General features: G+C 43.2%; 1 protein-coding gene across 1 annotated transcript; it reads left to right on the forward strand.

Annotated features, from left to right (window-relative positions):
- Positions 1-155: 155 nt before the first annotated feature.
- LOC122761395 (methyl-CpG-binding domain protein 2-like) lies at positions 156-8,773 on the forward strand. Its single transcript, XM_044016643.1, has 6 exons — positions 156-574; positions 2,295-2,454; positions 4,359-4,499; positions 4,799-4,889; positions 5,254-5,431; positions 8,548-8,773. The coding sequence occupies exons 1-6, from the start codon at positions 465-467 to the stop codon at positions 8,663-8,665; spliced, it is 798 nt and encodes a 265-aa protein (XP_043872578.1). The 5' UTR covers positions 156-464; the 3' UTR covers positions 8,666-8,773.
- Positions 8,774-11,118: the final 2,345 nt, after the last annotated feature.

Raw genomic sequence — 11,118 nt, forward strand, 5'->3', positions numbered from 1 at the left:
GATCTCCGAGAGGGCGCGCGCGTGTGTGTGTGTGTGTGAGATTGATAACTCCTACGTCACAGCCGTTGGTCTAGTTGAGCTCAGTTCGGATCAGATCAGATGAGTCGTCGCTCTCGGGGAAGAACTAAACCCCCTAAATAAACCGCTTTAGCCGTTGGTCTAGTTGAGCTCAGTTCGGATCAGATCAGATGAGTCGTCGCTCTCGGGGAAGAACTAAACCCCCTAAATAAACCGCTTTAACCCGCGACCTCTTCACTTCCGGACCGAACCGGGAAACTTATTTAACCCGAAACGGGAGTGCTGAGAGCGGAGGGAAGGAGGCGGGCAGAGCCGCTGTGCTGGGAACCGAACGTCCGCCGCCCGCTGCTCCGTTCACCGCCACGCCGCCTGTCACAGAGTCAGGGGACTCCCCGTCTCCTATCGAGTTGATCGGATTTAAGTCGCATAGACACCCGTGAGTGAGGATGGAGAAGAAGAGGACGGAGTGCCCCGCGCTGCCGCCCGGCTGGAAGAAAGAGGAAGTGATCAGGAAGTCCGGGCTGAGCGCCGGGAAGAGCGACGTCTACTACTACAGGTGATCACACTCATCGACCAGTCACCGATCACGTCCGGGAACCGCTCACCGATCGATCGATCGATCGGCTCTCTGGGAACGGCTGTCTGACGTCACCAGAGATCAGAGCGAGTGAACGTGACAGTGGTCAGGGAAGTTTGTTTGTGTTTGTTTGTCCTCGCTCTCCGGTGGTGAACATGACGTCACAACACCACCGTATATCGGTTAGTCATCGATTCTTGTCATATTCATGAACTGATACCTACGTGAAAAAGCAATGTAATTAATGTTGAGATGGTTTGTTATTTATGATTTACAGAAGAAATGATACAAACTGAGCTTTCGCCGCTTTCGTTCCGAAGTGTGGTTTTACTTTTTGTTTTACAAAAATCGCAAGCAAAACTACGAGTTGACTGCATTCCTTATCACAAGTAGGATATTTGGCTTTTTTTCATATATTTTTTCAGCAAGACAAAAATATTTTTGAAAAATCAATATTTGACCCACATATTAGTCAGTGTAATGATACATCAGTGATTTATAGATATAGACCTATCAATTATGCCGATATTTACCATTTAAAAAAAATAATATATATATATGTGTATATACATATATGTATATAAATCAGCATGGGCCGAATCATTTTATTTATAAAAAATGTATGAAATTTTAGTTTCGATACATTTACTAAAAGTTAAATTTAAGAACATAAAATGTAGATGAAAGTGGTTTAATTTTAAATAACATGATATTGATTTTTTTGTGTTATTTGTTAAAAAAGAAAATAAGCAAAAAATATGAGCCAAAAAAATCGCAAACTGCAATTATCGGCAAACCACTGCTTTCAGTATCGGTCGTTGAAAAACCCGTATCGGTCGACGTGTAGATTTTGGTAGCTGAAGGTTAAGGCTTCATTTTGTAATGTTTCTGTTTTCCACGTTAGGTTTTGTCTAAATGTTCGTGTTTTGCGTCGTCCTCTGACTCAGAGGAACACAGGAAATCAAACAGCTGTGTTTTTCTCTTTTGTCTCGTCACTCTTCACAGAGTCGACAGAGGAAACGTTGGTCACTCCCCGCTGCACGTCTGTGGTCAGGCCGTGTGACGCTGCTCTTTTTTTTCCTCCGTCAAAGGCAGCGCGCGCGTGCTCACTTCCTGTTTGATGTGCGCCAGCGCGGCTCCGTGTCAGCAACTTCCTGTCGTCTGATTCCTGGACCTGCAGCAGCAACAGCAGCAGCAGCAGCAGCAGCAGCAGCAGCACAGAACGCAGGAGCAGCTCGGCGGTTTCACAGCTGAGGTTTCTGCGGTGTAACATGACTCATCAGTTCCAGTAAAGGAGAGCGGTCAGCGGGTCGACTTACTGGAACAGCAGCAACACCCTGCTGAGGCATCTGCTGCTGCTGCTGCTGCTGCTGCTGCTGCTGCTGCTGCTGCTGCTCACAACATCTCACACATTATTTACGTGCCGTGAATCTAATAAAAACAAACCGTTTCAGAGAATCGTTACTGATATACGCGCCATGCCCTGACTGCAGAGGTCGTTCGGTCTCTGCTGTCGTTTTCATTGTAAAAAAACGTAGATGGCGCTAGCACGAGCATAGAAGTCAGAGTGACGTCAGCCGATATCTAATAATATTGGCTTTTCCGTTGGCGATCGTACCTGCTGTTTTGTAGTGTTTCTGCGTTGGTGACTTTCCACATGAATTGAAATGTTTTTCTTTCTTTCTTTCTTCTCTTCCAGTCCGACGGGAAAGAAGTTCAGGAGTAAGCCCCAGTTGTCCCGTTACCTCGGCAACAGCATGGATCTGGCATGCTTCGACTTCCGGACGGGGAAGATGATGCCCGGGAAGCTGCAGAAGAACAAGCAGCGGCTCCGACACGACGCGCTCAGCCTGGCCAAGGTAACGGACAAGGTCACACCTGTGAGGGGGAGGAGCTTACTGTCGGCTCCGCCTGGAACAGGTGTTTCCAGGTCATGTCCGTAAGAACGGGACGACATGAAAATGTCCCGGTACGATTATGAGACGAGAAGGACAGGAGCGTCTCTTATCCACAGCAGAACTCTCTCTCGCTCACGCAGATTAAAGCCAAACACACGCAGTCACAAACGCAACATTTCAAAATAAAAGCCCTCGACCCTCTCGTGTCCGTGCTCACACACAGAACCAGCGTGACGTCATAGCCACGCCTCTGTGTTTGTGTACTATTTCTGCAGTAGTGTCACAGCGCCACACACAGGCCTGGCACATGCACTACAGCGTTTAGTGTCCATTTTGTTTTGGTGCCGCGTTTCCAGAAAAACCTTTGAAGCATCCTTTTGGAGCATCATCTCAAGAACTGATCTTACTTAAGATGTAACGTGACCTTGAGTGTTTGAAAGGAGCTTACAACCTCCCTAAATGTCTACAAACACTGTTATTGTGTGGATAAAGAACCTAAAAGATCAGACACTGTTGCAGATTCTCCTAAACGTCCTCGTGTGAACGACTCCCTTTACTTTCCTTCTCGCAGATTTTTGTCTCGAGTGTTGACGTCACAGCCTTGAGTGTGGACTGATTATTTAAAAGCGTTCATCTGCTGCTGCTGCTTTTTATTTCAACAATATCTTTATCTTAAAATAAATGCAAACAGTTCCGGTCACATGACAACGACACTCACTCACTCACTCGCTCACTCACTCACTCTTCATGTCGCTGAAGCGTCACTGCGATGTTTATGGCTCTTATGAGATTGTTAGTGGTTTGTTTAGAGCATTAAAAACACAGGTTTAATGATCTAAACACACACACTTTACAGACTGTGTGTGTGTGTGTGTGTGTGTGCGTGTGTGTGCGTGTGTGTGAACTGCAGTCTTTGGACCAGAGATAGCAGCAGCACATACTCCTCACACACACACACATACGCACATGAGCGCGCACACACACACACAGCAGCGTGCAGAGAGAGAGAGAGAGAAAAAAAGAAGTGAGAATACACGCATGAACACGTACCCACACACATATTCTTGTACAGGAGTCTTGGTGAGGACACTCAGCCTCGAGGCCTTTGTCCTGAACTGAACCATCACAGATAAAAAACCCCCCTAAACCATGGTCCAAACCCTGAAACCAGATCTTTAAAAGGCTTTTAAATAGCGAGGACTGGACGAAAATGTCCTCGTCTTCGAGAAATGGAACATATTGTCCACCAAGGTAGACGTTTGTCTTCAGCTCAGCAGCATCCATGAGGTTCTGCCTCTTTAGGACCAGGTTTTGGTCCGTGTTAGAGACTGAAACAGCCTTAAACATTTATTTTGTACAGCAGTCTTACAGCTTAACCAAGACCTCAACCAAGCTTTGACCTTAATCTAACCCAGACCTGAGTCGTGTGTTAAAATGTCCTCACGTCACAGAAGATTCATAAAAACATGAACTATGATCAGAGAAAGAATTTTGTCTGTGTGTGTGTGTGTGTGTGTGTGCGTGCGTTCTGTATCGATGTGTGACACACACACTCTGACTTCCTGTTGTTGTTGTCGTGTGTGAAACCCACAGAGTTAACTCTTTACATTCCACACACACACACACACACACGCACACGCACACGCACACGCACACGCACACGTACCCACACCCACACAAGCACACTCACTCAAGACAAACAGTACATGAAGGAGAGAAGGAACATAGGACTTAAGGAAATGAAATGAAAGGAAAGGAGAGGAGAAGAGAGGAGAGGAGAGGAGAGGAGTGAGTGATTGAGTGAGTGATTGAGTGAGTAAGTGAGTGAGTGAGTGAGGACTAAACGCTCTGTGTCTCTGGTTCAGGGAGGAAAACCGGATCTGAACACAGCTCTGCCCATCAGACAGACGGCGTCCATTTTCAAACAGCCCGTTACCAAGGTTACCAATCACCCCGGTAACAAGGTGAAGGCCGACCCGCAGAGAGCAACCGAGCAGCCGAGACAGGTGAGACACACTTGAAGCAGGATTTGGTCTCCATGACGACGACTGGTCCTGATGAGGGGCAAAATAGGACAAAAGGGGACAAATACAAGAACACACACACACACACAAATCAAAACTTCTTTGTAAAAACAGTGGGTGGGACCTAGGACGTATCGTTTCCATTGTTCAGGCTCCCCCTTGTGGCACTTCATGAGAACTGTACGTGAGGAGCTCCACAGCATGTCTGAATGTGAACGTGTGAACTGACACATCTGTGTGTGTGTGTGTGTGTGTGTGTGTGTGTGTGTGTGTGCGCGCAGCTGTTCTGGGAGAGAAGGTTAAAAGGTCTCCGGTCGTCCGACGTCCAAGAGGAAGTTCTGAGGACCATGAATCTGCCCAAAGGCATTCAGAGTGAGTCTCCACCTGTGACTTCTGACCTCTGACCTCTGACTGTGAACTTGTCAGTATTTATTCATCCATTCATTCATTCATTTTGAATCCTGCAGACTGTCGATGACTCACGGAATCTTTATTTCTTCAGTTAAAAGTTTCATATAAATCTGATATTTAATTATTATTATGATTTAAAATAGTTGTTCTACTGTTTACACAGCAATTATACAGACAGAATGTTAGTGTTGTCTAAGACATTTCTTGTCATTAAACTGTTGTATTTTACCAGATAGCTCTGATTTAAAATTGACCGCTTTCTTGTCTGTTGCCTTTCGTGCGTGTGTGTGTGTGTGTGTGTGTGCGTGTGCGTGCGCGTGGACAGGTGTGGGTCCAGACTCCGGAGACGACACCCTCCTCTCGGCCATCGCCAGCGCTCTGCACATGAGCTCGTCTCCGATCACGGGACAGACGTCGGCGGCGGCCGAGAAGAACCCGGCGATCTGGCTGAACACGTCGCAGCCGCTGTGTAAGGCCTTCACCGTCACAGACGAACACATCAGGTGAGAGAGTACCCGAGGAAACGCGACATCCCATAATACAGTTCGAGACAATACCGGCTGATAATGTTGGAACAATGTGTGTGTGTGTGTGCTCTAAGGACGGGAACACACCACTCTGTGACAGATACCGATATCACAAGCTCTGTATCTGCAGATATCGGTCAGATGTTTTATTTATATGCATAAAAGAATTTACATTTCTTTATCTGTCTGATATCTGATCAAGTATCGGCCCGATACTCGGTAATTTAATAAAAGAAAAAGTAAAGTAAAATCTTGTTAATGTTAGAATCTGTGAGTCACTCGTTTAAAATCATGATTATTTTCTCTCGCTCTCCGTCGCTGGTTCAGAGCGATGACTGATGTCAGCTCGCTGCTGGGAGGAGAGAGAGAGAGAGGGAGGGAGGGAGGGAGGGAGGGTGAGAGGAGACAGGCCATCAGAGGAGAGGAGTGATGGAGCGAGGAGGAGGAAGCAGCAGAGGTTTTTTATTCTGATTATTGTTTATTTTGATACTCGTGAATAATCTGAGCTCTGAGCTAACGAGATGCATTCAAAGACCCTGGTAAAAAATATTATTATGATTATAATTCCAGGAAAATTCATCGGATTGTGCTAAAACTCGGTCACGCCGTAGTTCCCGCGGTTCCCGATGTGAGCGCCAAGTTCGGTGCGTTTTCGCGAATAGCGGCATTATTTATTTTACTCAGCTGATTCCGTTAAAGTCTGAAAACTGCAGCAGACAGAAATGTTTTGGCGCCGCAGTCATCTGCTCTCTTCACTTCAGCTCCTCCTCCTCGCCGTCGCCATCATCTGATAAAGAAGTTTTTACTTCCTCGTCAGTGGAATGGCTTTAAACTAGCTGTCTGTGCACACACACACACACACACACACACACACACACAGCAGCTCGACCTGTAAGAGCTGAGGCTGTTTTCATGTCATGTGACCACATTATTGATCATTTATCAGCACATTTTGGACCTGAAATCAAACCTCACCTTTTTTTAAAAGGAAAATATAACAATTATTTACACATGTACACTCGTGTTATTTAAACATCTTCGTGTTAATTTGCATAAATAAGATTAGTCCTTTATTTATCCCCCAGTGGGGAAATTTACATTGTTACAGTAAAGATAAAGATAATAAATAATCAAAAGAAGACAGCAGAATATGGCCTTGATATTTACAGCATAAACTACTGCGAGCATTACCTGAGAACTCTCTTCAGGTAATAATAGTTCTGTGCTGGTTTCAACGCTCACATTTATGACCTTTGACCTCACTTCCCCGCTGTAAAGAACATGAGTAATGACTAAGATATGTAAAGTATTATTATTGTTATTGTTATTATTTTCGTGAGGTTTGATTTCAGATCAAAAATGAATGAAAAAAGTCCGAATTCTGCTGATAAATCCTCAATAATGTGGTCACATGACATGAAAACAGCGGATGTTTTCTCTTCTTCTGTCTGAAAACACATGCGTTACTGCAGCCTGACAGCAGGGGGCACTGTGGGCACACTGTGTGTGTGTGTGTGTGTGTGTGTGTGAACAGCTGGCTGAAGCCATTACAGCTCACACTCACTGAAATCCATCACTGCATCCTTCACTCCCTTCATCTCCTCTCCCGTTTCCTTTTACCTCTCCTTGTTTCCTTCAGTGTCTCCTCCCTCCTCTCCTAGTTCCTCTAGTTCTGCCTTTTTATTTCTTCCCAGTTGTCCTTTTTTCCTTCTCCTCCAACACCCCTTTCTCTCCTTGTATCGTTTCCTTGTATCCTTATTTGTTTTGTCCTTCCCTCTCTTTCCTCTCTTCCTTTAAGACGTCCTTTTCCTTCGCTCCTTCCTTCTCCACCTCTTCCTTATTTCTTCTTCCTCGTTGTTTCCTCCAGATCCTCCTTGTCTCCTTACCTTCTTTTTCCCTGATCCTTCACGTTCTTCATGAGCTCTTTTCTGTCTTCCTTGATTCCTATCGTCTTTCTTTCCCTCCTTCTTTCTTTTTCCTTCTTCTTCTTTCTCACATTCCTTCCTTCTTTCTTTGATTCATTCCTTCTCTCATTTTTCCTTCCTTATTTCTTTCTCCTCTCCTGTCCTTCCTTTCTTCTTTTTTCTTTCTTTCCTCCCTTCCTTGTTTCCATCTCTCCTTCCTTCCTTCCCTATTTCTTTCCTTCCTTCAAATTTTGCCCATAAAACAATGTCGTCCTTTGTTTTTCCTCCCCCTCCTCCCTCTCTTTTCCTTCCATCTCCACCCTTCCTCCAGGCTTCTCCTTCCTCCTCCTCCTCCTTTTCTTATCTCTCCCCTCCATTAATTTCCAATTCCTCTTCTCTTCCCTCCTCCAGCTGAATGCTCATGTCTTCCTAAATTGCTCTCATTCCTCTCCTCTCCCTCCTCCACCTTCTCATCTTCTCACCTCGTCCTCCGCCCTCCCTCCCTCCCTCTCTCTCTGGCTCTCTTCTTTCATTTCTTATTGTTTCGGTTTATAACTTTAATCGTTTTTAAAAATGTTTCCTCTTATCGTTTCTTTCTTTAAGCTTCGTAAACCTTGATCCCGCCTCTCTCTCTGTGTTAATCCACACATTTTCTTTTATGTCTTTTGTTGCTTTAAACACAGCAGCAGACGTCTCTCTGTCTCTCTCTCTGTCTCTGTCTCTCTCTCTCTCTTAAACTCAGTTATTTTTAAACCCTGAACTAAAGTCGACTTTGTCTGTGACCACACACACACACACGCACACACACTCACAAGCACACACACACACACACATGTTGGAACGTGGCCGCAGGTTTTAATTTTTAGCTGCAATATAAGGTTATTTTCACAAAGTCAATTAAGTACAAAAATGTCAGAAAACTTCAACATCAATGATGAGAAATTTAGGGGAAGATCCCTTTAACCCTGTCATGACATCATGATAATCCTGATGTGATTGGACGCTCGTTCTCGCTGAAGTCCTGAGGTTCTACCGTAATAAAAAGTATATACAACTACACCTCTGTCCATCCATCTTCTACCGCTTTATCCTCCACATGAGGCTCAATGTCAGCTGACATGGCGCGAAAGGCGGAGTTACAGTAACGTGTGTGTGTGTGTGTGTGTGTGTGTGTGTGTGTGTGTGCAGGGAGCAGGAGCTGAAGGTGCACCAGGCCAGGAGGAGCCTGGAGGAGGCGCTGATGGCCGATGGTTTGGCGCGGGCCGCCGAAAACACCAGGGAGCTTTTAGAGGGGAAGACGGCCTGAAGACAGACAGGTGAGAGAGAGAGAGAGAGACAGGTGAGAGAGTGAAAACGTGAGCGACATCCTCGAGAAAACTTGACACGGGTTCTAGGTAGAGCTGCAACTAACGATCGATTAATATGACGATCGTTTAGTTCATAAAATGTCAGAAATCGTGGAAATGACGATGTTCTCAAATGTCAAAGAAAGGATGAAAATATTCACATTTCAGACGCTGAAACGATCAGAAATCTTGTTTTAATCATGAAAAAAAGCTCTAAACACATTCATCAATGATCAGAATCGGTGGCGAGTGACCGAGCAATCAGCAATCTCAGCTCTAGTTCAAGGCCCTGGTATACCTGGGTGTGTTTGCGTGAAGCTCCGCCCCACCAGTAGGTGGAGTAAAGCCCTCGCTCACTGAGCAGACACAGAAGAAGAAGAAGAAGTCGACCTTTCCTCTGTAGCGTCGCTCTCTTCTCTGCGTCCACACTTGTACCTGCCACCCGCTGGTGAAGTGTGGTACAACAGGACCCGGAGTCTACCGGGGTCTGCGATATATGACGCTACACCATGAGCTTTAGAGACACGTTAGTCAACTTTATTTCTACAGCACGTCCGAAAACAACAACCTAAACCTCAAGGAGTCGATTATTTTGTCCATAAATGAAGACGACGTTCCTCAAATGTCCTGTTCTGTCAAAAAACAGCAGAAAATATTCACTTTTAAGAAGCTGAAAACTCCAGAAAACACTTAAACTGAACAGTTGACTATTCATTTAGTTATGGATTCATATTGATTAATCATTGCAGTCCTAATGTGTGTGTGTGTGTGTGTGAATGCTGATGTGTTTCTCTGTGTCTGATTGAAACTCAGCCGTGCAGCAGCAGACTAACACACTGTGTGTGTGTGTGTGTGATTGATGGGCTGTGAGCTTGTGTGTGTGTGTGTGTGAGTGTTGTTAGCTTATCACTTATATTTCCACTATGTGGACTCTGTAAACAAAACTAGATTAAAAAACATTTACTTTGAGAAGTTCACACGTTCATCCATCATCCTCCCAGTTCTCCGGCTCTGCTTATCCAGGTCTCGGGGTTGCCGCGGCAACATGACAACAGAGTAAAGACCAGGAAGACTGTTTTCACTTAGTTTTTACACTTTACACAACAACAACAAGTCATGTTTGTAGATTAAGAGATGGAATCACAGTAAAGCATCTTTAACATGGAGAACATTAGCTCACCTGACATGTGTGCGTCCATGTTTCAACCGATACGACAAACTTTGAGATGTTTGTCGTCACCATCGTCGTCTGCGTAGAACAAAACCCTCGGAATTGATATGATCACCATATTTAAGTGGCATTACGATATTATCCAAATATCCTCTCTCTCCCTATATATGTGTACATATATATATATATATGTATATACATATACATCCATATATGTATGTGTATATATAATGTGTATATACACACATATATATATGTATGTGTATATATAATGTGTATATACACACATATGTATATGTGTGTATATATATATGTATATATATATATATATATATATCTATATATATAGATATATATATATATATATATATATATATATAGACACATGTGTATATATACGGATATATGTATATAGATGTGAAAATGTAAGTAAATGTAAGTATGTGTATATATAATGTGTGTATATATATATATATATATATACATATACATATACATCCATATATGTATGTGTATATATAATGTGTATATACACACATATGTATATGTATATGTATATGTATATATATATATATATATATATATATATATATGTGTGTGTATACACGTGTGTATACGGATATATGTATATAGATGTGAAAATGTAAGATGTGAAAATGTAAGTAAAAGTCAGCAAAAGCGTTTTAGCTGAGTCATGTTTGTGCTGTTATTTTGTTAGACAGTTGTCTTTGAAATGACTCAGCACAAATGTGTCGTTAACAGCTTCATACGTTCATAAATGCGCTGACATTGTATCGGACAAGTTTGTGATATATCAGTAGCTCCTTGAGTTTGTGTACTTGGCGCCATGTAGTGGACTGAAACGTCACTTGATTTTCTTTTTTATGCTTATCCTCTAAAAGTTTATTTGTAAATTATTTACTAAGACAAATTCAACACTTGATATCTTAAAAGAGACAAAATATCACCGTGCAAAATATCACAATATTTCACTTCATTCACTCTGTCTTCTGAACATTAATTCTTTCACTCTGGCGCCGCCCCTCAGGACAAACACTGACATGACAGGTACATCTGTAATTACTGCTCAATCTGCCGCTGTCATGATTTCTGTGTGTGTGTGTGTGATATTTACACACACACACACACACATATATATATATATATATATACACACACATATGTGTATATATATGTATATATATATATATATATATATATATATATATATATACATATACA

The sequence above is a fragment of the Solea senegalensis genome, unplaced genomic scaffold, assembly GCF_019176455.1.
Source record: "Solea senegalensis isolate Sse05_10M unplaced genomic scaffold, IFAPA_SoseM_1 scf7180000014706, whole genome shotgun sequence".
Classification (NCBI taxonomy): Eukaryota; Metazoa; Chordata; class Actinopteri; order Pleuronectiformes; family Soleidae; genus Solea; species Solea senegalensis.